Source organism: Hippoglossus stenolepis, chromosome 16 (genome assembly GCF_022539355.2).
Source record: "Hippoglossus stenolepis isolate QCI-W04-F060 chromosome 16, HSTE1.2, whole genome shotgun sequence".
Taxonomy (NCBI): domain Eukaryota; kingdom Metazoa; phylum Chordata; class Actinopteri; order Pleuronectiformes; family Pleuronectidae; genus Hippoglossus; species Hippoglossus stenolepis.
In genome coordinates this window covers 11,188,036-11,215,548 of record NC_061498.1, presented here as the reverse complement: position 1 = coordinate 11,215,548, position 27,513 = coordinate 11,188,036, and the positions used below count along the sequence as shown (strand labels likewise).

At 44.1% G+C, this 27,513-nt stretch overlaps 2 protein-coding genes and 1 long non-coding RNA gene across 5 annotated transcripts; 1 reads left to right on the top strand and 2 right to left on the bottom strand.

Moving 5' to 3' along the window:
• Nucleotides 1-2,641: 2,641 nt before the first annotated feature.
• On the bottom strand, nt 2,642-19,633 carry ppap2d (phosphatidic acid phosphatase type 2D). 2 transcript variants are annotated; one of them, XM_035180862.2, is made up of 6 exons: nt 18,892-19,633; nt 6,860-7,017; nt 6,480-6,766; nt 6,292-6,349; nt 4,349-4,525; nt 2,642-4,135 (listed from the first exon to the last, which is right to left on the bottom strand). In XM_035180862.2, exons 1-6 carry the CDS (start codon nt 19,097-19,099, stop codon nt 4,031-4,033), a joined length of 993 nt encoding a protein of 330 aa, XP_035036753.1. In that variant the 5' UTR covers nt 19,100-19,633; the 3' UTR covers nt 2,642-4,030. The 2 variants fall into 2 exon arrangements, with proteins under 2 accessions (XP_035036753.1, XP_035036754.1); XM_035180863.2 differs by lacking the exon at nt 18,892-19,633 and adding an exon at nt 16,835-17,659.
• A 4,187-nt stretch (nt 19,634-23,820) lies between these two features.
• Nucleotides 23,821-27,045, top strand: LOC124854974. Of its 2 annotated transcripts, XM_047343935.1 has the most exons (4): nt 23,821-24,316; nt 24,744-24,779; nt 25,446-25,509; nt 25,737-27,045. In XM_047343935.1, the coding sequence occupies exons 1-4, from the start codon at nt 24,206-24,208 to the stop codon at nt 26,081-26,083; spliced, it is 558 nt and encodes a 185-aa protein (XP_047199891.1). In that variant the 5' UTR covers nt 23,821-24,205; the 3' UTR covers nt 26,084-27,045. The 2 variants fall into 2 exon arrangements, with proteins under 2 accessions (XP_047199891.1, XP_047199890.1); XM_047343934.1 differs by lacking the exon at nt 23,821-24,316 and having other exon boundaries at nt 24,342-24,779.
• On the bottom strand, nt 24,057-24,841 carry LOC118123620. The gene is made up of 3 exons (XR_004698605.2): nt 24,705-24,841; nt 24,452-24,555; nt 24,057-24,262 (listed from the first exon to the last, which is right to left on the bottom strand). It is a non-coding gene; the product is annotated as an uncharacterized LOC118123620 (long non-coding RNA).
• Nucleotides 27,046-27,513: the final 468 nt, after the last annotated feature.

The following is a 27,513-nucleotide window of genomic DNA, read 5'->3' as shown; positions in this document are numbered from 1 at the left end:
ATGCTCAAGGGACATATCTCAACAAACTTGTGCCCAGAGGAAATGTTTGGCTCTGAGTAATAGGATTATAGGAAACTAGGTTCTTAGAAAATCATGTGTATCTGGTTTCGACAAATTGACACTCCGGTAAATGATGTAAGTAACAATCAGATTTCTAATAAGATTTTATTGTTTTCATCATGATCCATTAATTATTTCCTGGAAAGACTGTGAAAATATTGAAAAACAGTCTATCTTGCATTCTTAGAAAAAATCCCTGGATCCGCCCCCTCAACACCAATACCCTTCTACCAATTTGTTTGCTTACGACCAAACAAACGGTGAAAACATGCCTCTCGTGCCGTGTCCCTCCACAGCGACGCATGGTCGTAAGATACCTCATGTTGCCCCACATAGCTGCGTCTTGATTTGCTGAATGATGCTATCCCCATCAGATAACAAAATGACACTGTCCTCATCAGATAGCGTGTGAACTATCTATACGTGCACATGGGCTGGACTGAGAAATGAGGTATGTGAGGAGACGGACAAACGTCACTCGTCTACACAAACAGGCGGCGCGGTTTCTAAATTTGTCCTTGACTTGGACCCTTCTGTATCCGCCGGTGCTTCCTCACCAGTTGTTTGCGGATCAGTTTTGGAGGTCATGTCCTGGCTCGCTCTCTTGGCACATCCTGATCCCTGACGAGCCGAGAGAGAGAGGGGATGGGGGAAGTGCGTACATTTGACTAATCAGGAACATGCAAACTAATTCTTTTCATAGACTCACATCAGGACACATCTTTGCCGTCCTGTAACGGCTGCATCCCGTGCATTCACCGACTGTCATTACTATGGGAGATTTAGAAATATGCAGTGCCGTGGGGCTGGGGGAGCAGGCCTGAACTTGAGCATACTAAAGAGCCCATTAATCCTTTTTAATTCTATTAAGAACTGGACTACAGCTGGATAAGAGGCCAGCAGAGTTCCAGAGACTACGTCTGTAATGCCTTGGAGACTCACAGTGTGAAGCTCTTACTTAACAAAAATTCACATGCAGGAAATCTCCTTTTCCTTTTCAATTTTGAATCAATTTACAGCCTTCCTTTGCTTTTACTTGGGTTCCGTCAGAACTGTGGAAAGATGCCTCACGAGGGACTGAACCGGGGGAAGAGTTTCTTAAAAGGAATTTCCTTGGACGGGATGTTCGGATGTTATCGGAGTTGGACAAAAAAACATGTATGATATATGTGTCCTTTCCACAGGCATGAAGAGATATGCAGGTGTGCTACGTGCCTCCTGCAGCACACTTATCTGTGCGTTGATACGGATCACCGCTCCCTAACATCCGCCCCTGCAATTTTTTGCACCTGTCCAGTTTCGCATAAAAATCATAATCTTATCAAGGAATTCCCCAAAGTTAAATATGAGTAAGACGGAGAAAGTGGGTGGTTGTTTTTTTTCACTCACACTGAGGCGTCAAAGACAGTAATGGCTTTAACCTGTTGAGATAAGAGTTCAAATACCCCCCTGTTCTAAATGACCACAGTACCAGGCTACTGTGTGAACAGTCGCAGCAGTGTAAACAGTGAGGCCCTCGCGCCTGGTCCTCAGTAATGTGAGCACACGGGATCTGCCTCTGCTTGTCGACCCCAATTCATTCCCATTAAGGCCAAAGGGTTAGCGAGGAGGACGGCGGCCGCGGCGTGAAGGAGACGTCACGTTTGACAGGGTGTGTAAGCTAAGCTCAGTGGAGCGGCCTGCCTCTGGCTCCGCTCAGTCACACACACCTAAACACAAGACAATAACAACCAGAGAGGCAAACACGGATCGACAAGAACCTGTCACACCAGCACGGGCTTATACATTGCTCAGGAATGAAAAATGTCTCCTTAGTTACAGTATTATGAAACAAAACAGGCCTGAACACCACGGCCCTATTCCATCCCACCCTGACGCCCCACGCCCACCACCCTCACTCTCCCCAATCTACCACCCCATCTGTTCTGCCAACTGCTCCACTACCACCTCCCCTTCATTACTGGACCACTTTTCCTGCTTGTTTGTCCCCCTCATACCTCAGCATTATGGGCACACCCATTTCTGGAGCTCCCTCTCCCTCCCTCTCTCTCTCTTGCCCTCTCTTGTCTGATACAGGGCCGCTTTTTTTTATTCTCCTCCCTCAGCCTGGAAGTAGTTGGAGAAAAAGAATTGAAAAAGAAAATGCCTCAACCTGTATCTGTCTAAGCAACTCCATGGCAGCGGGCCCCCCCCCTGAATCGGCCCATCATGCTCCGCTGCACTTGAAAAGGACTGAGGGCAGGGACGGGGCAGAGTGAGGAAGGGTGTGAAGGGGAGAGGGGGCTGCTGGGATTGAAAGAAACTGGGAGCACTGGAGTGAAAGCTTCCAAACACTACAGGACGTTAAGTCACTTATCATTGCAGTGTTTACATTTAGCTTTAGCAGAGATTTTGACTGTGTAATGACTTATGTCCAACCTTTCCCATTCTGCTCTTGAGTAGCCAGAAACAACCAAGACGACATCAATATTGTGACACTGAGATCTAGTAAAATGTGTCTGGTCGGCATTAGACTGTGGCGCATCCATTTTCTTTTCTTTTTTCTCCATGCCAAAAATAACAGAGGACGGAAGAAGTTAAAAACATTCAACTTTCATTTTATTGGTTTGGTTTTTTTTGATTACAGTGGTTATTTCTGCCTTTCAGGCATTCACAGACAAAACAGACACATGACAATAACTGGGAACACAAAAAATATAGCTTTCTGATAATATCTGTGGCTCAGTCTAGTAGTTACAACAGATACAATAGTGAGTCTCCGTACCTGATCAACACAAATGTAAATACAATCACGTACATAAAACAGGTAAAAACTGTCCAGACTTGGAACTAATACTTTTAAAATTCTGTGTGGTTTATAAAATGACATACCTATTTACATTCAATTTGAATAATTATCATTTCAGGAAGAAAAAAAAAACAAATATAGTGTATGAGTCTGACATTAATAAAAAATAAACACTGATTATTCAAACTTGTGATAAAATATATAATATTGATTATAATAAGAAGGTTCCATTATGTACGTTCAAGTGCTATTAATAAAGATGCGCAGGAGGGCCCGTGGGGGCGGCTCTCCTGTCAGAGTGGCATAAATCAAGGTGCAGCTCAGAGTCCAGGGGCAAAAGTCAAAGGTTAAAATTCAGTCGAGCCTCCACCTCTGAGACACAGTCAAAGTGGTTAGTAGAGGGAAATGGCAGCGAAGGGGAGGTGGAGTTACCTGATTCCTCCTCCTGACACTGCCCTGGTTAACATCGTGACACAGCACAAATGCTGCTTTCTTACATACAGGTTATTGTTTAGTGATGCAGGGCAGTGGGATTAGAGCAGTGGCACATCGGGCCACTGAAGGTAAAAACGGTTACGAGTTGAAGCCAGTGGTGTTTTTTCTAACATCCGAGGTGTGATGGTCTCAGTTCACAGCTGCTGGGTAAAGTTTCCCGAGCGGAGGCAGAGGGTCAAAAACAAAAGGAGTTTTTTTCCCCTCTTTCTCTCACCCAGTGACAAAAGAGTGAGCGGTTGTGCTTTGAAAGCTGAACCACGTGCACTGACAAGATGCCTCCATCACAGAAGAAAACAAGTTCAAACTAGGAACTATTATTATTATTATTATTAGCAGCTGTTGAAAAATAGACATTTTTTATTATTTTTTTGTTTTTCATATATAAAAAATATGTCTAATATTACTATGCAGTTCTTTTCACTGGACGGGTTTGACTCACAGTCATATGTGCTTTTTGAATTTCATGTGTGTGTGTGTGAGCATGTTAGATTACTGTGTGAGTGTATGTTGTGTGTCAGTTTGCCCACAGGAGCATGCATGTGTAGATTGTACACTTTTATCTTAGAATAATTCCCTTTCTTAAAAGATTTCTCTCTCTCTCGTCTCTGCTGTTCGCCCGTGCTTGTCTGTCGTTCTGCCGTCCATGTCCTCTCATCATCTGGTTGCTGGAGTGACGGCGTGCGCCTGCTAACAGACAGTTTGCTGGCTGGACAGTGGACTCTCCAGGGACATGCTCGTGGGAGACAGGTCTGAACGGGCGCAGGACTTAAACATGGAGGAGATGTGGAAGGCCTGCGGGCACAGACGCAAAGCATGTCAGGAGATATACACAGAACACACACACTGTCAATCATCCCCTGTTTATAAACACCGTTAGAGTGAGGAAAATGAGGGGGGGGGGCTATTGTTTGAGCTAGCTCCGTCAACGGAGAGCAGAGGGAATCTAACCCCGTGAAGGTAGAGATAACTGTTGATCTATTTAGACAACGGTGATTTTCAACATACCACCCAGTACGCAGTGAGGCCTCCCTGGATGAAGCCTGTGAGGACGTCGCTGGGGTGGTGGCGGTAGTCGGAGATGCGGCTCAGGCCGGTGTAGATAGCGATCATCACTAAGAGGAACTGTATTAACGGGCGCAACAGCCGGGCTCCTCGCCATGACAACCGTGCCTGTAGGTAGAACTGTAGAAAAGTACAAATATATTGTTATTAAATTGTTCCGGATTACATACAAGTGAATATAAGCCTGTGGGTTCCCACGAACCTAAACTGATAATTATGTCTCATGATTCAAGTTCTCTTAACGCGAGCATCCACTCACTGAAGCCCAGAGGGGAGGAAAAGACGCTTGGCACGAGTCCATTAACACTACATCTAAACCCCATTTCCTCCCTTTGTTCATCCTCATCTCCTGCATCAGTGCTACACTGCAGAATGGATGTTTGTGCCTGCGAAAATGGGGTCACAGGGCGAGCGTGATGCAGAGCGCAGAGGCTTTATGAGGTGGCTGGAGGTCTGTCTGGACCCGTCGACCACTGGGGAGCACATGGCCTACATTCCTTCACCGGGTCCTTCTCCTCCTCTCTTATCCCAGCTGGGAGCAGGTGTCACGGTTGCTGCCTTACACTCCAGCAGCTGACCACGGTCCGGGTGGCATGTAGCCACAGGTTTGACACATTCTCTCCTGGTTTTCTGCTGAAGCACAGGCTAGCAGCGAGCTTGCAAAGCAGGCGGTGAGTTTGTGCCTGTGCAGTGTGTGTGTGTGTGTGTGTGTGTGTGTGTGTGTGTGTGTGTGTGTGTGTGTGTGTGTGTGTGTGTGTGTGTGTGTGTGTGTGTGTGTGTGTGTGTGTGTGTGTGTGTGTGTGTGTGTGTGTGTGTGTAGAAAAAATGGAGTGCAATGTGAAGAGGTGAGAAAACAGGGGTAACAAACACTGAGGCGCTTGTTTTTCTCAAACCACTTCTTTCCCTCAGTTCTATGCCTTTTCATTCCTGCTATTAATCCCCCTCCACTCATCCTTGTATATCTCTTTCAGGTCGGAGGAGCTGCTTTTCACTTAGACTTCTATGGTGCACAAGTGCAAGTAGGAGAGGCGGTGATTTTCTTTTCCACAGCATCGTCTTCATTTCGTTTATTCATTTTAGCCATAAACACAAAAATATTTAAGCCACCTAAGACTATAATTTGAGGGTTAATGACAGGGAATACCTGAGGAATACAAAATGGATAATTATGTGCTTTTGTCTCCCTCGCACTGTCTCTTCTCTCCCCACAATGCACCCATGACCACTGGGCAGCGTGAGCAAAAGAGAGAGATGAGGAGATGGGGGAGGCTGGGTGGGGGGAGAGGGGAGGGTGGCTACGCTGAAAGAAACCTGTCGATCTCTCAGCAGGCGTATTCAGCCCTCCACCCCCTCCTCTAAATGAGACCCACAACAAGGCCTCCTCTGTCTGCATGGTCTCTTCATCTATTCATGTTCCCCCTGTGGAAAACAGCCCCCTCCTCCTCCTCCTCTTCCTCCTCCCTGTCTCGGCAGCTCTTTGAGAACGGCTGCTCTCAAAGATCTCCTCCCTCACGATCGGGAAGTATGAATATATTTAACGGCACATGTCTCGGTGTGTTTGTGCATGTTTAATCATCTTATTAATAGTTGCACGCAGTGTTCCTGGTCTCCGGGGAATGTTGTGACTACTAACTGAAGTGAAAGTGAGCGCCCTGCTGTAATATTCCCCCAACGTTGTAAACACAGCACCAAATGCAGTAATTATGCAACACTAGCTCAGGTGAACGCAAAGGTCACATTCCAGTGTGTGTGTGTGTGTGTGTGTGTGTGTGTGTGTGTGTGTGTGTGTGTGTGTGTGTGTGTGTGTGTGTGTGTGTGTGTGTGTGTGTGTGTGTGTGTGTGTGTGTGTGTGTGTGTGTGTGTGTGTGTGTGTAGTGGTGACTTACTGCCAAATAGAGCATGGTGTACATTGCAAAGGAAGCGTGGCCAGAAAAAAAAGACTTCCTGAAAGAGAAGATCAATACAAGACGCTGGAGGTTAAACATTTACTGTTATCAGGTAACTTTATACTCCTCCCTGACTAAACACACCAAATTATTTCGAGCAAAAATTCTCATGCATGCACGCCACACACCTTGCCTCCTCCTCCATCTTATGATTAGGTTGCCTGCAGGTGACCTCGGGCACATAACTGCCCGGAGTGCAGTTGATGAGTGCATAGGTGATGTTGCACACCGACAGGAAGTTGGGCCGCAGGCGTCCCACGCTCAGTTTGGCCATGTTGGTGAGAGACTGACCCACGCAGCAACCAAAGAGGAAGCTCCCCAGTTCCTTGTACAGGCACGACACATAGCGGTTTCGGACAAACGCCCGCGAGTGCACACCTCGGAAACGTACCCGGTAGCACTCGCCCAGTGCAATCTGAGAATAGAGATGAGACGTTTTAATCCTAAAACAAAGACATTACACCATATTAAAATAATGATATATACTCTACAGGTATCATCGTCTTACCGTTAAGCCAGTGATGATTATACCGCCAGCGATGAGCAGGCTGTCAGGGATGGCCTCTTTCTTCTCGTAGGGATAGGTGATGCTGGAGTCTCCGCAGAAAAAGCCACGTCTGTAGGGAGTCACGGCCTTCAACTCGCATGCAAAGAATGGGATGGAGGCTGATGAGATGTGGGAGATAAAGGGAGGAGGGGGGGGGCCAGACAAAAAACAAAAGATGGCTTGATGAGTGTATGAGCATGGGGTCTATGCAACAAGGATCACAGAGACGGCAAGATACATAGATGGCTGGTGCACCACTGACTAACATAAAGGTGGCCTTCTCCTGTCTCCTGGGAGCATGGTATGAGATCCGACATGACTCCCAGATCAAGCATTCCACACATAGCTGCTTCGACCAGAAGAGCGGAGGAGAGGGAGGGATGACGGACATTAAAGACCGATGAGACAGAGATGGGAACGACAGGGGAGGATTAGGATGAGAAAGCACGAAGGCGATATTAGAGAGCGTGTTACACAGAAAATGTCAGAGTGCTGAAAGTAGATGATAAACCCAGTGTAGGAAGGGCGAGGTATTGTTTAACAATGACGCCTTGTTCCACTGAAATGTGCTGACATTTCGTTTAGTCCGCCTGATTTTACATTAACAGCTGTTCCGAGTTCCCTGTATGTTTCTTCTAATCTGTATCAGGTGGAAGAGGTCAAGGTTTGGCCGACTTACACAACTTCCCGCCTGACGGTGAAGGTTCAACGGGGAAAATCTGTTCAACATCTTTAACGGTGGCAAAGTGAGAGTTGGCGATCGTATCCTAACAAACAAAAGCTGAGCAGCTCTGCTTTCGTTCTTCTTGTGTTCTGACAGCCAACAGCCCTGTTAAAGGCCGGCCCAGCCTGCTCCATTTCTCTGTAGCCTTATCCCATGTCCCCTTGTCACCCCATGGAATGCAGTGGAACATGGGACTAATCATTAACCTCTGTGCCTCTCCCAGTCATCCCAGGCTTGCTGGTTGGCTGGAACGCACCCAGGCCAAAACAGTGCTCCTGCCAGGGAATCTCTCAGACTACGTGACTGAGTAGAAACACAGGATACACACACAAAATCAGGCCAAGGGGAACAAACAATTGCACACGTCTTCCAGTTTTAGCTATCACTGCATGTGCTATCACAACCATTAAAGTCGAGTGCTGTACTGAACCAGGCTATAACTTATTGTGTATTAGTGAAGTCTGTGGTCGAAGTCACCCTGCCCTGACGGAAAGACAAAACACAGATAAAACCCAGCCCACTTCCATTTATTTTCAACTGGGCCTGAGTCGAGGAAGCGAGGGAGGGAAACACGTTGCAGGCGGATAGCCGAGGCTGTGACGCCAACAGAGAGATAGGAAACACCTCTCATCTGACCCACATCTCTCGGCCATCTACAGGCGTCTCCTCACACACACACACACACACACACCTCCATCAGATTCATCTCAGTCACACACTGATACATCCAGTAACCGAGGTCACATACAGATCTGTTTTGATTTGATTGTCAGAATTCCTGCCTTTATAACAGATTGGTTATTACTATGACTTTATTACATAAATACATCCTCTAATTCAATCCAGTGAACAACAATGCTATTTATTCTGTGGTCAAATCTTGGCCTGAATCTTCTACTGTTGGATACTGTTTTAGCCATTTTATGTTGCCACCACAGTGGTCGTCCACTGAACCACATTGTAATGAAAGGTGTCAGAAACATTACATCTCCTATAGAAAACAGTTTGCCTGAAGTCATTCTGATTAGAAATATCGTTGTTCAACCTAAGCCATAAATACTTTGTTAAAGTTCTTTATTTCACAATTTAGAAGTACATTCCTGCCACCTGCAGAAATCACAGACACATTTCTTAATCTCCTAATCGTAATCCCTTTATCTGTGTGCCTCATACCTAGGTGGGGAAATGCTGGGATATGACCTGATTCATCTCTGATTCAAAAGGAGTGGGTGTGGATCTTGTTTCATTGGGTTTATATGCAATACACTCACATTTTAAACATCTGACTAACACAGTCTGCAGATGCTGGGTTAAAAAGTCTCCTGATGACCATTTCTTTATACTGTATGAGTGTGACAGGGGGAGGGAGGTGGTGGATTGTGCTCCAGATTAGTAAGTGTGTGTGTGTTTATGAGTACAATGACGTGTAACGGTAAAAACAATTTGTATACCCTAATAATGATATATTGTAAAATTTACTGTAGCTTTGTTTTCAGTGTCTTCTACATAAAAAAACAGACTGTAACACGTATAATAATAGGCTTATACGTGTTATAATAGGCTAAGCCATTTTTACACCCTGAATTCTTTCTGTAATTTGTTTTTACAATATCATATTTCAGTGTTTTCAAATATGTTGCAATGTAAAAGTACAGAATTTGACATTTATTCTGCCATAAGATCAGATTTCACAAAACTGCCATTCCACTCTCAATAATCAATATTTAGCTGATGGAGACATAATGGACAGATTCTCCCTGAGGGCTTAAAATCTCTGGCTTACAGTAGGGATCATTTTCAATACATACAGAGGTCTAATGGAAACCATGAGGCGCTGAGCCAGTTAGCAGCATATTTTATTACCTCAGGCCTGCCAATACTGATGGTTTTGGATGAAGTTCATGAACGTACTTGGCACTAATGTGCATGAGCAAAAGGTCACTCCAGTGTGGCAAAGTAGTTGGTAAAGTTTCTCATTAAAATACATCAACCACTTTTTATCAGTGTATTGCACGAGTGAGTAGTAATTCTCAGTGTTGTATGATAAAGAAATACAAAGTGTGGGTGCTTAAAACCACACACGGTGGCCATATGCTGATCGTTATAGAGTATCTCCACAATCCTATACAAATTACTAGCCAATACGTCACAGTCGCCGTCAACGCTTTACAACGACAACATCAGTACAACGGTTTTCACAACAACACACAAAAACACTTTAGAGACCCACACATCATCTGTCACGCAGCTGTGAGCCAACCTCTGCACCTGGCCAAGACGTGCTCGAGAAGAGAGCCAGGCGAGGAGGGCCTGCGAGGGGACCGAAAAGGAGGCGGAGGAGTGGGTTGGCTCCCACTGCAAGGCCCAAATGTGCTGCTCGCTGGGCCTGACACTCAAAGCAGGAATGCTTTCAAATAGTCAAAAGCGACAGAAAGAAAAGGAGGGAGGGAGGAGAGGAGGAGGAATAAGAGCGGAGGGGATATGTGCCTCACTCTGAGAAACTTTTTCTGGTTCTAATTTACACATCTATGACCACAGCCCAGAATGAGCTCACTGCGAGAGGAGAATAACAAGAACTGAAGCAAGAAACGAAAAGAAAAACTCTGGAGAAAGGGATTTAAGGCAACGTAAAGCAAAGAGGGCAGATGGTGCATGCAGATGGACGTGCTGTAGGGTCATGTTGCTGAACATCTGCCGATCAATACGAAAACTAATAACTAGGCTAAAATTTATGGCCAAAGGGCTAGAAAATTGACAAATAGGGGTGAGGGGCACTAATACTGGGGTGAGAGAAAACTGCAAAGATGGAGCCAAGAGAGATGCTTCAAGGGTTTCTCTACAGAGAACAGCAGACGGAGGCGATTAGTGGTGGTTCTGGAATGTGAGGGTCAGAGATCTGGGCTCTGCTGGGACCCACTCTGTAAACACTACCCCGCCTCGACCAGCAGAATACCCCCAAATGCACATACAGGCTCAACCCACTCACATACACATAAAAACCACACATGGATGCAAACAAACCCAACCCGCAGACCAACAGACAACCAAACAGACCGCGAAAAACCAACTAGCACCCACGAAAAAAAACAACAGAACAACTAACCAACCAAATACACCATGCTAGACCCAGAAAACCACACGAAGTCAAACACTACCAAACTTGAATGAACTCCCATGGATGTGGCATCCTGATAGATTGGCACAGCGCGGCACATAGCCTAAAGCTAAATCTAATTCACCGTGGTGGCAATATGTGTCATCACACCCGATAATATCTGACTGTACAGGCCTCGATTTGAATTTGCCCTTTGATGGAAGCGAAGGACAGACAATTAGCGACCTGTCGACACAGATCCATGTGGCCAGCAGCTTCCACTGGGCTGAGCCGTGGCCACAGCCCAGCTTTCTACAGCACCCTTCAGGGGTGGTCCACCCTCCGCTGGGCCCCTCGGCATCTTGCATGTTTCCCAACAAACTTTTAAGCCGCTTGTTTACTTTTAAGTCACCCTTGCTAAAAACAATCATAAAGTCAGTGAACTGAATTGCATAAGTGTCGTAAGTTGAATCTGTGCAAGCACGATAATCCCACGGTAACAGCATTGCAAGAAGCAATGTGACGGCCTGCCGAACATAAACAGCGGTCTGCTGTCGGGCTGGATCGTCCTCGGCAATTATTTGTGCAATAATTAACTATTTAACTGCACAAAGCCGTCTCCGTAAGCTGGCCATGATCCGTCCTTTTATCTCATCAGTATTCAGTGTGAGTCAGGTGCTTTAAAGACGAAGCCAATTCTTTTATGTTTCGGCTGGTATAAAAAAAGTCTTTGCTTAAGGAGGGAGTCCGGGAAGAGACTTTGCACCATCACACACACACACACACACGCACCACTGTAACGTAGGTAGCACTTAAACATGAGATGAAGTCATTGGCTCAAAGCTGTGATTATGATAGGCAACCATAGACTGCAACAATTAAACCAGTGTGTGTCCTTGAAGGTGGTGTAATGGAAATGTTCATATTGTCATGTACGTTTTTTCACTCATATAAGAAACCACCATGATCCGACACTTGACCTTATCTGCTGGAAAAGAAGCTTCGATGCTGAGAATGACCTTGCAGAGTGGAACTGGGAGAAAAACTTAATCAACCCTTCCAGTTTGATTTGGCTCCGAGTTATCTTTTTTTTTTTTCTCTGTCTTTCTTCTCAGACACCTGCTGAAAGATTGACCTCTTTGCAAAGGCTTGAATAAAACTCACTGAAGGCAGCTGGGTCTCTACCAACTTTATTGGTGGTTCATCTCACTCTTCCTTGGGGGCCCAATCCAGGTAGTGGAGAGGTGGGATAAGGGTGAGTGGCCGCCGCCTGCACTGACACACACACACACGCACCTCTTTTAATTTCCTGCATTTGCTCTGAGAGGCTGATCTGTTTCGTCTGCCCTGGTGGCAGCACAAAGAGAGTAATCAGCGGAGAACAAAGAGGGGCCGAGGAGTCACAGCAGCTCTGGATCTTTGTTCACCATCTGCTATCATCAGCATCTGCTGCAGCTGGACTCCACACAGCCTCTTTAAGTAGACAACTACTGCTTCACATAACATGGGATATTACCCACTCATCCCCACCCTCCTCCGCTAATATGAGATTCTATTGACTCACAAGTTTGTTGTATTTCTAATGGGTCTTTATGGCACACGGTGCGTGTATCCAGGCTCCGAGAGAAAGTAGAAATGGAAATATGAATTGAAACTTTTGATGAGCAAAATCAACAAACTCACACAGAGCAAATGAAAACTCTGGGTCTGAACTAAAATATGATGTTTTTTGGGAGCAAGGCGGTCTTAGCTGCCTTCATGTTGCTTCACCTTCCACAATCGCCCCAGGAATGGTCTCGCTCGCCCCTTCCACTGTTACTGTTGCCGCTGGCCAGTGGAGACATGTCTCCCACAGCTGCGTCTGTTCTCTCCACACTTCACTGACCTGTTTCCTGGAGCCCGGCTCAGGAGTTCAGGGCATGAGTGGTGAGGTCTGAAGTGGGCTGTCTGTGTGCCTGTCTGATTCAGCAGGAACATAAAGGGCCCGCCACTGTGGTATGTACCTTGAAAACTTTAAAGGAGCGCTCTGGTGGTTTCTGCGGCGGGAAGGTACGAGGGTGCGCCCGGCGAGCTGAGGGTGAACAGTCTGCAATGTGAGAACAACAGAGCTGAGGTTCAGACTGCAGGGGAGGTGTTTGGCATCGAGCGGCCTGATTGTGGTAGAGCCGTTTGTAAGGAAACAGTCGAGGGCTGCAGGGAAGTTTTTGTCAGTGTGTTTTGTTTTGGAGAAGAACATGTTTGCAAAAGAAGAGTTGGAGCAACTTCAGAGAGAGAATTGTGGGGATAAAGGAAGAAAAACTCGAGCAGGTGTGATGTGACACAATGATAAATGTTGCCAATGATGTGTAGCCACGCCATGGCGCCATGGGGGTGCTGTCTAAGTCTCCGACAATAGGGGGACAGACAGAGGAGGACGAGTCATTAATTCTGACAGATGCAGAGGCGGGGCTACAGGCTGTACTCGCACTCAGGTAGATGCTTTGATGGTAAACCTCTCCAGACCCATTCTAGCTAATGAGCACTGAGGATGAGAGTGCTACTCCCATCTTGATTCAGTCATTAGAACTAATACCTATGGACCGTCGTGGGCACTTATGGAACCATCTTCGAGGAGACGATTGCAGCTGTCTCATTAAAAGTTAATCTGAAGCTATTTGGTGTCTAAACCTTTCCGATCCGTCTCCGAGTTCTGCTTCCTCCGGAGGACATAAACAGACAGCTGTAGATAAGATCCCTTAGGCGCCCGTGGGTCTGAACTCTGACCCCTACTGTAAAACCCTCAACCCCTTCTCTCTTCCCACATCTCACTCTTCTCTCCCTCCCCGGGGCTGTTCACTCATTCAGGCTCTCACTTGCCCCTCAGCCTTCAGGCAAATGAAACATCTCTGAGGCCTGAGTCGGCTCTGTTGTGCTAATGGCCTGGGGAAGTTGTATTGACGGCACAGTACGGTGAATGCAGAAGTGTATACTGCCTGTGGAAGGGTGCAGCTAATGGATTCACGAACCTCTGCAGTGCTTTCGAAAGGGAAGGAGATGCATTAACCCACTAACGAAAGAAAGAAAGTGAAATCACTTCCTCCGCTAGCTAATGATTTGACTGATTCATTTTTAATGGCTCTCCACCTGTCAGCTGCCGAGTGACGCTAATGTGTTTCATAACTTTGCAGAGTGTTTGATTCTGGCCTAAAATGCGAAGCAAAACACAACCGGCAAATTTGTCAACAAACAGCACACACATGTCAGACGTAGTAGGGCGTCTGCGTTTGCAGTCACGATGACACAAACACACACAAACACCCGCACCCACACTTTTCCTCATTAGCACGCAAGCACGCACACACACACACAAATAAATGCACACGCACAAGAGAAAATGTAATATTCCTGGCCCGGTACACACCAACATGCTGTGGCGTGTTGGCCTCTCGCTGTCTCACTCACTTGGCGGCTTTCTCTGCCAAAAAGAACAGAACCAGGATTCCTCTAACATAAACCCGCCACCTGCCCCAAACACACACACACACACACACACACACAGACATAAAACACACACTCACACCCCTCGCTTGCATTGCTGGAACACCTTCAGCCCCAAAATAGAGACTGTCTGAAGAAAAGAAGAGAAAAAGAGGAGTTGACAAAAGGAGAGATAAGCTGGAAAGACGGAGCCCTCTTAGAATTCAGATCACTGGGGTAGATACCTATCGTCTCGTCCTGGCATGCTGCTTCTCGTCTCGAACAAAAAACACACACACAGCAGCGATCAACTGATTCCAGCTTTTTGTCTCTAAAGTATCCAAAAAGGAGTTTTACTATTGAATCAATCACTTTCTTGTTTTAAATAGATAAATCGATGGACTTCGTCTTTAACTCAGCCTAACAATTTATGCATCTCAAGTATGAAACTATTTCAGAGTTAACCCCTGGAGGTAGGTCAAACCAAAAGGCAATTGGACTATTTTCCAAAGCCGTATAAGCTTATGGTTGTTGCCACTTCCAGTCATTTCCCAATTACTCTTCAGAGAAGCAATAAACTGGCTTTATTGGGGTGATGACAGAGTTGGGACCACCTGTGCAGGAGGGAAACAGCAGTGCAGGCTGGGAGGCCTGTCCCTGCATGCTGGGTAGATATGACAAACACCTGAAACCTTCTGACCCCTAGTTCTGCTGGACGCAAGATCTAAGATGCGGCCACAGGGCAGAAATTCTGTCTCCTCTCTCCTGGTCATATCTCAACATCAGGAATGTACGCACAAACACTTTAACACACAAACAAACACTTGAACATATTCAGGCATTCTGCCGCTTACACGGAGCTAACTGACACTGAGCTGAACCAGAACAATCCGTCTCTGTGAAGCATCCATCACGTGCATGTCAGAACAGACCCACAAACAACCCTGCCTCAAAACCAAAACAATGTTAGACGAGCCAGGTGTTGAGTAACAGCGAGATCAGGTAACCTGAGTCGAAGCCTCGGCTGATGTCCTTAATTTCCCAGCATTCCACAGACAGATTTAGGTCCATTCATAGCGCCACAGAATACAAAATTTATGTCACCACTTTAAATCTGAAGTAAACAGGGAGACACAAGGAGAGACTGTGGAAACCTCACAACACAAGAATCCGTCTTGTGCTGATGGCATAATGAGGACTGATGCTTCAGGGTAAAATTCCACAGTTTCACTTGTGAATGAGCCCCTTTACAGAATGAGTAATGTCGGCAGGTCAACCGTCTGAGAGAAGCCGATGATGGCGTTCTTAAAGGAAAATTGCGTTAGTCAGAGATAAGAGGATTGAGTTAAATGAAGGGCCCAATTCATTTCCAATAATGATGGCATTGAGTGCCAAGTGCCTACAGATGAGTCAAGGTCAGGCCTCTGCTGATAACTGACACGATGGTTCAAGACAATGCAAGATACAGTCAGACCGCTGTGAGTCTGTAAGTAACCAAAACGCTAATGAACTCCACCAGTGTAACAATACGTCACATTGTAAGGTTTCCTCCAATGTTGTGCTCTCATTCCAGTACTCTTGTGCCATTTGAACAATTCACCCCATGTGTTGTTTATTAGGTAATGTTGATTTATCTGTTTTATAAAACTGTAAATCATCATTTTCTGTTTTTGCTGGAGAGAAGCTCAACTAAATAGGTCAGGAAAAAAAACAGGGCAGTCGAATTTTCATGTTGGAGGCTTCAGCAGAAACATGTGAAACTTGTGCTTTGCTTTGCTCGCGTTGTGCAACGTAGAAGTTGAGAAAAGTCCAACTTTTCAAGCAGCAGCACAGGCACCAGCCAATCACACTGCGTTTAAACAAATACTCGAGTGCAGATGCTATGGTCGATCAAATCACGTTGCGAACACACAGTTCTTGTGTCACATGAAACGTCAGAATGAGTCGGGAGAAAGAAGGCAAAGGACATTTCTTATCCTGGTGTGTTTTCATCTGGTTGTGGAGTTTATTTCCCTTTAGCATTGCACGGACAATGCATGGTCTATTACCACGAAAGCCTGTAACATGTAGTTGTTTTTTTGTCCTTGTGATGTTCACACCAGCACCCGGCGTCTTTGTCAAGTCTTCCAGCTCAGTAAGACCTTGTAGAAAGATGGTCTGTAGTTTGAACAAATAACTAAGAGTGGACAGAGATTAATAAAACTGGGATACAAAGATCTGTAACCTATGAATCTGGGCCAGTGGTGCAAACTTCCACCAACTTCTGGCCTCTTTGCAAGTCGTTTGACTTTTCCTGCACGGTTGTGATGCTGTCGCCATGAGAAAATCCATCCACAGACAGACACCTGCCAAACGTCTCTAAACCGCCTCCCCGCTCACGGCACGTAGGTGTCTCTATGACCACACTGTGCCGTGATAACAAACACACACACAGATTGACAAGGTGAAAACAATATCAGATGCACTGTCGCGGCTGCTAAAGAGAGGTCAGGGCACGCAGTCTAGTGAGAAATCAACTGGCATGTCCATTGTGTGTGTTAGGAGGAGGACTGATTGAGACCATTTCCTCCATTGCGCTGCCTGATGTTGGGTCACTGGCCACTTCCTGAACCCACAACAAAGCTGCTGAGACATAAGCAGAGCAAAACAGCTAATAGCATACCTGCAGGGGTGAAGAAACGGCAGTGAAACGAATGCCTCCCGCTGCTGTTACGTATGCCAGACAACTTCCTGCGCTCTAACCGCCAACGAGGCTGAGACCTGTCGATCTGCCTTGACAGGTTCCGCCTCTCTCTCGTGCAACCCTGACCAAATAACCACTCGGTCACACAACAGGAGTTGCTCCCTTTCCCTATCACAGTCATGTGATAGGGAAATCACATGACTGTCTCTCACTATCACTACAACAGGTGCCAAAATATTATTTATGGTGATTCCGCTTCAGAACGAAAAAGAGGAAGAAAGTCCTTGGATTATTCTGAGGTGCTGGCTCTTCATGTGAACATTCCCATGTCCTCAGCCTTTAATGCACAATATTTCAATTCTCAACCCGATTTCTTTTTTCTCCCCTAATAACTGTAGACACCTGATTATTTCATGATTGAAATCACACACGCAGCATACAACATAGAATATTCTCCCACTGTATGATCCGTTATCGTGGTGTAAACCCCAGAAACACCACAATAAGCTACACTAACAATCTCAGCACTGCCTCAGGTTGGGCCTGCTGTACACTGAGAGGAAGCCCTTTGACAGTAAACCTTTTCAGATACTTATTAAAAACGTTGATGGGATACTTATCTAACTGTCACTTCATTATTATAAAGGAATTTTTTTTACAGTTAGTACATTCATGTAACTGAAGGATTGTTTGTGTGCATGTGTCCTTCTGCAGCATAGTAGAGCTGCAAAGATTAGTAGCTGACTTTAAACATTTGCACGCCTTTCCGTTATGCTAAAATCTGTTTCTTCTAATCAATGTTGTAAATACTGTTATTTTCTTGACGTGTTCAGTTACACGCGACATCTATTGCACTTCTGTCCGTCCTGGGAGAGGGATCCCTCACATGTGGCTCTCTCTGAGGTTTCTACGGTTTTCTCTCCCTGTTATTATTTTCTTTTGGTAGTTTTTCCTTACTCTTGTTGAGGGTTACGAACAGATGATGTCGCACCTTGTTAAGCCCCACGAGACAAATACAGATTTGTGAATGTGGGCTATACAAATGAGATTGGAACGATTGATTAATTGATTAGTAGTTTTGAAAAAAAAAATTGTAAGAGGTTGTCATGGGCATTTACAACTGAGGTTTTTATACAAGGTGATTAATCGATTAACTAGGAAAATAATCAGATGAAAATAATCATCAACTAATGGGCGATGCTAATTATAATTGTTTGCTAGTTCACAAATGGAATACAGAACAATTTCCGATTGCAAATGACCCTAGAGGTTGTATGACCGTTGATGCAGGATGACTTGTGATTTTGCACGGTAATGTAGAAACGCTGTAGAAAGAAAGAAATCCTTAAATGTGATTTAGTGTATGTACTAATATAGAGACTCGTTTGGACCACTCCTTTCTCATGGTTATGTCACTGTCCCCTGAGTTGTTGTGCACATGTTGTTGCTGCATGTTTTTTTTTTTGTGTTTTTCTTCCTGATTCTCCCTGTGAGAACTGTCGGTTCAGTTAAGTATGTGACTTCGGTTGTGACCCTGCGGTGAAAAAAAACGAGGCTGAAGAACTGAGGTGAGAACACGAGCGCGCACGCGGGGGCTTGTTTTTTAATCAGAATTCCCACGTTCTTCTCCCGGGAACTCTGGCGGGGGTTACCATGGGAACAGATGAATTCCCGGCACAACTCCGCTCCTGCCAAAAGAGCGCACCCCCCACCCCCTTCTCTCCACCTCCATCTTTTCATCCCTCCATCACGTGCAAAGGAGCAGAAACTTTCCCTGCCTCTTTGAACACTTTCCCTTCGACTTCTGGAAAAGCGCTTTGCAGCTTCGTTAACTTCAATCTTTCCCCAGCTTCGTGTGACCTCTGAATAAAAGTCAGAATGATTTGCAAAGCTGGTGTTGACATGTGTGGAATAAAAAACAGAAGCGAATAGGGGGGGTCGGGGTCCTTTAAAACCAGTGATGGTCAGATTGGAGTCGTGGTAATTTAATAGCAGTGATCCTGCAATGACACCACATGGAATACACGTATTCTTACCGACAAAGAGACATATTACATCCAGCCCGACCAGCATCTTCCTCTTGGTGCAAAACGAGCTCTCCTCTTCAGTGTGACCGAGGAAGTGTCCTCCGGCTCCGTTCTCCATCCCCTCCCCGGCCCCTCCGCTGTCCGCCAGCCGCAGCTGCAGCTCCGCGTCCCGGGGCAGCGTGTTGCCGTGGGTGCCGGTGGAGTTGCACTTCTGCATGGGTCCTCGCGGCCGAAACAAGAAGCTGACAACTCGTTTAAAAAAAAAAAGAAAAAGAAAGTTAGTCCGTTGTTGTTCGTCACTTTCGTCGTGGAGGACTTCTACCGTGTTTTCAGTCCGTCCGTCCCCGGTGCGACTGCTCCATGTCAGCGCGGGTTTGACAGCAGCAGACCCCGGTCACCCAGCACAGCCCACCCGCTAGTGGAGGAGCCACCGCTTCACGTTGCTTGGAGAAGAACCGAAAAAAGTGGAGCTAAGTGAAAATAAGACGCAACACGAACATCCCAGTGAATTTCAGCTGAGGTCAAGCCGACGACAAACTTGTGAGTGGGAGCTTGTTGAAGTTCAAGCCGCTTTCAAATGTCCCGAACAGTCCAGCGTTCACATGTCAATAAAACAGGAGTGACACCACAACCGGTTCAAACCTTTCAAAATAAAAGCCCCTCTATCAACGCTACACGGTGGAGACGGGGGTTTAAGTTGAAACTCTCTTTGATTTCCGGTCTTATTCTGTTTGACTTTACGCAAGTTGTGAAAACCTCCCTGGTAAAACAAGAAGTAAAAAAAACAAAAGAAAATCAATATGAAACGATGGGACTGACGTTGGTGGATCCACCTGATTCAGAGAGTTTCCTGTCCCACACATGCGAGGGCACCTCCCACACACACACACACACATCCTGCACCACCCTCTCCATACTTTGGTTTGCGTTGACTCCACAGAAAAGAAACAGCTGCAAAAAGAAACATCTGCAAATAATAATAACAAACCCTCACAATGTCGACTTTTAAAAGTATAATTAATAAGACTGCAGTACTTCCCCATGAGTGCCTATTATCATTTATTATCATTTATTATTCCATTAAAATCATAATTGTGCCATCTTGTGCACTTATATCTGCAACATAGCCCAGCAAATTGATTTTTCCACAGTATTGACTCCTGCTGTTTGAATGTCTGCCAGTTCACTACAGACTGCAGAGACCAAACTGAACACACACTATTTCCCTCAGGAAACGTGTGATAAGTTTATGAAATGTTGTGAAATACACGTTGTTGTTGTTGTTGTTGTCGTTGTTGTTGTTGTTGTTGTTGTTTTCTTTAAATCAATCAGTTGGCTTAATGCAGGTCTGTTGGTTTCTCATTGATCAGCTCACTGTGTGTTAGACTGGAGGTTTCCTGCCCCCTGGTGTAGAGACAGAGGCACAGCGGCCTCAGTATGAACCAAATATTTCACAGCTGACTGCTGTTGTTTCCTGCACATTAATGAATGAAAACAAGTATTTTCATTGTTGGTTCATCGATTAATTGTAAGATCCAGAAAATGTATAAATATCCCTTATAAAGGACCGGTACAAAGAACAAAGACAAACCTCCCCAGTAAAACAACATCAGGCCTGTGACAGTCTTGCTGACAATAATAATTGTTAATAGAAAAAAGTAAAATGCTGAAGAATTTTCCAGCTTCTCCAATATAAATAGTTGCTGATTATATGTCTTATGAGATATTTAGACATTTATGCATCTAATAATTAATTGAGATTATCCACTAACAAGAATGATCATAATCGGCTAATATTCATATTTAAGAAGCTAGCAAAATTAATCTTTTGCATTTTACTTTTTTCTTTCACAACTTGCCTTTCTTTCTTTCTTTTTCTGTTTGTTTGTTTGTTTGTTTGTTTGTTTGTTTGTTTGTTTGTTTGTTTGTTTCTGTCTTTCTTTCTTTCAAATTCTTAATGCAGAGATACTTGATATTGAGGTGCCAAACAAACATGGTAGTGCTACTTGTTAAATTGTAAAATAGTAAAAAAGGGTAATTTGAGAATTTGAATAAGGGAATGAATTTGTAAAAGTTTAAATTCAAACTTGCAATGGAAAAGGGAGAAAGAAAACATTGTCATCGAGAATCTGAAAACAGAAAGTCAACAAACAAACAAACAGATACTGAAATTGTCATGCAAGCAAAACGATGCCACATAAAAGAATATAGATTTAAATCGATTGTTAGAGGAGCAGGTATAATATTTATGCATCACATGCCTGCAGCTGCTTCACAGTAGAAACCCTGCAGCAGCACTGCCTCCATGTATTAACTTCAGATTTCTGATATTCTTGTCCTGATGCAAGACTGAGAAAAAAAGGAAAGTGAGTCATGGAAAAGAAGAAGTTGTTTTCCCCCATTGCAGTCTGTAGACACACGGAAGATACATTTGTACTAATTGTAATTTCTACAGATGACATGTAGAAGCTCTGTTTTTTTTTACTCTGTAAAAGAAAGTCCTGCCCTAAGGTTATTAATGTGTGTCCTCTGTATGTGGCTGCACATTCACAGCAAGTGGAAGTTGTCTATTTGATCTGTTAACAATTTATAAAACTGAGATTCGGTTCCAAAAATAGTCGATCAAAACAAATAACTTTTGTACAGTCCTTAAGCTATATGATGTTTGTGTGTTGCACAAGTTTTAAATAACAAAACAATTTAATAACAACACATTTGATGTTTATTTTTCACCAGGATAATGTACTTGATAAAAGTATTAAAATTGAAAATAATCAAATGAATAAAACAAAATTCTTCCACATTCTATCAAGGTTTTTTATTTTTAGCTCAGAAAAACTGTTATTTTTTTAATTTATTTTTTATGAAAACGTATCTCGGAATTTCCGAGATAATTATCTCAGAAAAACAGAACTTTTTTTTTTTTTCAAGTGAAATACGCTTCCGTACTTTGTGTGTCTCGTCTTAACTTTGGGAAAACTTGTATTACTTTTATTGCGCATCATTGATTAACATCCACTAGATGGCAGTAAATCATCATTTAAAATCAGAATCAGAATCAGAATTCATCACACTGACCAGAGTCAGTGTGATGCAGGGGGCTTGTTTGTGAGCCCCACTACCATGGGGAAAAAACTGTTCAGGTGGCACAAGGTTTTGGTCTTGATAGCCCGGAACCTTTTGCCGGATGGAATCTCTGAAATAGGTGGTGACCAGGATGGGAAGGATCAGCAATGATCTTGCCTGCGCTCTTGCTGGCCCTGGAGTGGAACAGGTCTAGGAGAGCCGGCAGGTCGCAGCCGATGACCTTCTCGGCTGACCGAATGATCCACTGCAGTCTGCCTTTGTCCTTGGCAGTGGAGGCAGCGAACCAGACGGTGATTGATGAGGTGAGGTTGGACTCAATGATGGCTGTGTAGAACTCGACCATCACTTTCTGCGGCATGTTGAATTTCTTCAACTGCCGCAGGAGGAACATCCTCTGCTGGGCCATCTTGATGGTGGAGGTGATGTTCTCCGCCCACCTCAGGTCCTGTGCAATTATAGTCCCCAGGAATCTGAAAGACTCCACTGTGTTAACTGGGGAGTCACACATGGTGAGGGGGGCGGTTTGGGCTGGGCTCCTCCTGAAGTCTGCTACCAGCTCTACAGTTTTCAAAGCGTTCAGCTCCAGGTAGTTCTGGCTGCACCAGGAAGCCAGGCTGTCAACTTCCTCTCTGTAGGCGGCCTCGTCCCCATTGGAGATTAATCCAATGAGGGTTGTGTCGTCTGCAAATTTCAGGAGTTTGACAAAGTGAGGAAGTGTAGTAATTATACTGTAGGTCACACTGACAGTAGTAATTGAAGAGTCTCACAAGGGTTGTGTGTCATTGCCCTCAGGAAAATTCCAATCTGATTCACCATCCTTCATCGATGTGGTGTGTCAGCCTCTCCACTCTCAATTTAGTCCAGTATTGTATCTGTCCTCCGCTCCCACGCAAATAATGCTGACAGGAATAAGGCCAGTGTTACATATTAGTAACATTGTGTTTTCTCTTTGCCTCTTGAATGAAAATATGATTCACTCAGAGTCACGCCACTTTGGTTTCTTCTGAAAGTGCAGACGCAAACTAAATGTGGCTGAGACATGTTTTTATGTTCTTCTGAGGATTTCTCACTTTAAATGTGCATGCCTGGACACTGCTGCCTCTCAAATATCCAACTGCTCTTTGGATTTTCCAGTCAGATTCAAATAATTTCTTCTGTCTGTAATTATATTTCACCAAAATACAATCCTACTGTGCGAAGTCTGGGCATGTAGTTTGTCATCGCCTGACCTGAACTTCCCCATTCAAATAGATTGCAAGGCAGGTAGTCACTCTGATGACACATACCTGAAACAAAGCCCATCCTGTTTTGCTGCTATAAAACTTTCCCACAGCAAAGTACAAACAGAGAAAGTGAAACTGACCTGAACTTACCTAAATATATAGAAATATAGACCCAGGTAGGAATTTTCAAGAAGCGCAAACATAAACAAACATTTCCGGACATGTTGTGACTTCCATTCAGGCTGTGAAGGTGTTGCAGTCAGGTGACCTAACAATACTGATGAATAAGTGCAACACATGATTAACAACATATTGCTGACTAAGCAAATAAAGAAGTACACCAATGAGGAATTTCATAATAGTACTAGAATTTACACAGTAAGGGCTGTTTCCATGGGCTTTACCAAAGGAAGAACCCATCAAATTTTGGTGCAGATCCAGACCAAGGGGCAGATTTTTTTTAATTTCTCATTGACTTTTATCATTTATGGATCTTAATGATAAAAAAAGCAAAGCAGTGACTTTCAGTTTTAACACAAAACATAACGTAAAAAGATAATTTCATGGATCATAAAGTATCATATCTTTTTTCATCAAAAATGAGGAACTGAATGATTCATTTGGAAAGAATTCATGTCAAAGTTCGCCTTTCCTTCCGTGTGTCCCTTGTAGTGAGTCCTGTTCCTTCTTTTGGTCTGAGTGTTGGTGAGTAGAGCAAGAAAGGGGCCAGCCCCGAGAAACAGACGTGTACAATCTGGGCTGGCCTAGTTTTCCCTCTACAACATATAGGGAAAGTACCAATCTGTATTCCTCTTTTGTTGTATAGATACTCAGAGCACAGCAGAAAACAGTCATACACCAAAACGTCCTCATCACATACACACACTGAGCTCAGGAAGCAACACACACACTGTCTTGGTGCACAGCAGAGGAAACTGCAGGACCTGTGCAGGCAGTCGTCAGCTCTTAACATTTGTCTTCAAGTAGCTCTGTGCGCCACTGTCGGTCTAACGATGCCACAGCGTACCCAGCATTGCCTCGTCCACGTCCTCCTGCTGTGGATCACCGTCCTGTCAATCATGCAAGTCGTGTTCATCATCTTCTACTTCACAGTTGAACGTCAGGTGAGACAGACGGAATTCATTGAATTTTAAGGTTGTGAACTTGTACAACAGCTTTTAAAAGCCCTTTTTGAATGAGTAACACAGAGGATGAACGTGAGCACTGCTGTGTTAAAATACAGTATCCGAGCAGTGCACCTGTTCTTTTGTGGTTTTGATGGTAGCAGCTGGTGAGAAAAATTCAGCCTGTGCTCCACAGCTGCTCACAGACCTCCGTCATCGGCATTTTACATCAATTTCACCTAGAAGATACAAAAACAACAAAGTACAAACAGTACTTTTTTATTCTATAAGTTACAAAAAAAAAAGGCCATTTAGAGAAAGTGAGCTGCTTTTATTGCACCCCCTTGGGTCAAAGTTCCTTTGCCAGAAATCACAACCCTCTTGTTACCTTCATTGTGAGCATATTTTGTGTTTCTGTTTCCCACAGAGGACAACGCAAATCCAGCCAAACAACACGCCGTCGGTAAGAAAACCACAGCTTCAGAGTTTGTGCTGTCATCTGTCGACCTGTCGCGTCATCGCCCCGTTCGTGGAAATGCCACTTTACTGTGCTGTTGCCTCTTTGCTTTCCTTCTGCAGATTTACTTGCTTCATTCTGTGCTCACTCTTAAAGGGATAGATCACCCAAAGATGACAATTCACTCATGATCTACTCACCACTATGCCGATGGAGGGGTGGGTGAAGTGTTTGAGTCCACAAAACACTAGAAAAATGGTAAATGGTCAAACAAAAACATGGTGTAAAGGACACCGCTTCGAGTCGAGTATGAATGTCGGGGCTTGTGGACACATGGATGACACCACACGAGCTGTATGGAGGCTTTTCTGTTTTTTTCTGTTGTTTGTTTTACGTTTGAAGAATCGTTCACCATTTACTTCAATTGTATTGGATTTGGCTGCAACGCTGTTTACCCCTGTAAGTGTTTTGTGGACTCAAACACTTCACCCACCCCTCCATTGGCATATAATGAGTGAATTTTTATTTTTGGGATAACTATCCCTTTAAGGTGAAGGCACTTGTCTCCTGGCCTGTTGAAACACGATATGATGCATGTTGCTGAACTGTGTGTCATAGACCACATTTGCTGTTGAAACTTTGAGATTAATGGAGCTGTTCCTTTTTCAACAGTTTTCCTCCAAACATGACCTCTTGGGAAAAGGGAAAATGCTAACCTTTCAGGCTTCTGGGATATGTAAGTTGTTTCATTTGTGTAACATATGACAGGTCAGGTCACTTTTCACAAACTTCGAAATAAAGAACATGTCCTGGTCAGAGGGGATATGTAATTCCAGCACATACATTTTAACCACATGTATTTTCACAATACACCATTGGGTGATTCACTGAACTCGGGATTTTCAAAATACAATTCTGAGAAAACACGTGCACAGCTAATAGCAGCTTTTCTGTTGCCCACAGACAACAAGAAGGTTAAATGGTTGGCGAAGAATCCAGACGTGAGACCACTCAAGGCAACCTCAGGGGTTCTGACCATAGAGGAGGATGGTTACTACTTCCTAAATCTCCGGGTGACACTGGACTCCTGTGAAAAAGAGTACACAGTGGCTCTGAAGTGTGACAACAACACCCTCCTGCAGGTCAACACCAAGCTGTGCAGCACGGGCCTCCTGGGCAAGGTAGAGGAGCTGTCTGCCGGAGGGACCCTGGAGCTCACCATCAACTCTGAACCCAATGAGGACATTCACATCAGTGAGTCTGCAACTCACCTGGACATCATCTACATGAAGATTGTTCGAGAGGTCTGAATTCAAAATGCACCCCAACTGAATTTAAAATGATTTAATGTCATATTATCTCCGCCGATAAGGTAATCATGCCGTGCAGCAGCTCCGGGATTGGTCCTGGGCTGACGAGATCACTACGACTTCTTTTCAAATTCACACTTAAAAGGTCAGCTGTGTGGTAATTTAGATATTTAACAATATGAAGTAAACTGTAGGTATGAGGGGATCTTTATACTTTTATATTACATATTAGAGAAGCAAAGGTGGATTGTTGTCATTGCTTCTTAAACAACATTTGAACGTGTCTTACTGGGCTGTTTATTAGAATGTATTTGCAGTTTAATACGTGTATTTAGCTCCATGAATGTATTGTTCTGAAGTGCAACATCTGGCAGAAAAACTAACTTTTGAAGCCAGACTGTTATTTGCACAAATCATATCCAGCTTATTGCTAATTTATTACTTGATATCTTTTAACCATGTTAATTATATATTTATGTTTGTATGTATTTATGTACAGTATATGTAGGGATATACAACAACATTCTTTGGACAGGTGTGTCACTGTGTAACATACATACACTGTATGTACACTGTTTTCTTTATTAATTGTTGCAATAAAATATTTAAAATTGTGCAAACTCAACCATTTAGCTTGTAAGTGTACAAGAAGAAAGAAATGTCAGTGTGGAATTCTTGTTTCTTTTCATTATAATGATCTTAAGACACTGAATTTATTTATTTATTTACCATGTTAAAACAATAAACACAATTACATTCATTCATATTGTTTTTTCATCATCTATATTTAAAATGAAAAGTGAAATGACTTGACAGAACGAACCTGATTCTCCTTCACTACTCTGACCGCACACCGTGAATCCTGAAATCAAAGGTCATGGTGGTGTATGTGAAAGGTTTCATGTTTAACGGTTTTTATTTGGTTTTGTCAAAGAGTTTCAGCTGTTACACCTGATAGTGTTTGTACATCATTCAGAAAAAATATTGCATTTCTTCTGGAAACGTTTTAAATGTATTTTTGCATCTGATTAAAAAAAAATAACCTGCAATTAAAACATATACAAATTTTAAACTGTCTTTTCTTCATTGTGTTTCTTATCTTCCATGTGTTTTAAAAGCACCGTTGTGGAGCTAAACAGGGTGAATGAACCTACGTTGATTAATTAGTGCTTTTGACTGAGTCATTTTCAAGACCCTGGATAAAAAGTGAAAGTGAGAGGTCGGAAGTTGACAGTGGGGCACAGCGGGACCCTCCCTGCTGAGTGCTGTCGAGGAATATGCCCCCCGCAGTCTGACAGAGCAAAATAGAAACTCTTTATACAAACATCCTGAAGCATCTCTCTTCGGATTTACCTCACAACAGTAGAGATAAATCATGAAAAGGTCATTGGAACATGATATAAGTCATCACAGCCCAGTGACATATTTTC

Excerpts from the sequence above, each read along its gene's own strand:
- ppap2d (XM_035180862.2), bottom strand. The coding sequence starts at position 19,099 with ATGCAGAAGTGCAACTCCACCGGCACCCACGGCAACACGCTGCCCCGG. Across the intron at positions 7,018-18,891 it reads TGTAATATGTCTCTTTGTCG|CCTCCATCCCATTCTTTGCA; the intron begins GTAAGAATACGT and ends ACATCTCATCAG. Across the intron at positions 6,350-6,479 it reads AAGATGGAGGAGGAGGCAAG|GAAGTCTTTTTTTTCTGGCC; the intron begins GTGTGTGGCGTG and ends CTTCTCTTTCAG.
- LOC124854974 (XM_047343934.1), top strand. The coding sequence starts at position 24,471 with ATGGTAGCAGCTGGTGAGAAAAATTCAGCCTGTGCTCCACAGCTGCTC. Across the intron at positions 24,780-25,445 it reads AGCCAAACAACACGCCGTCG|TTTTCCTCCAAACATGACCT; the intron begins GTAAGAAAACCA and ends CTTTTTCAACAG. Across the intron at positions 25,510-25,736 it reads CTTTCAGGCTTCTGGGATAT|ACAACAAGAAGGTTAAATGG; the intron begins GTAAGTTGTTTC and ends TGTTGCCCACAG.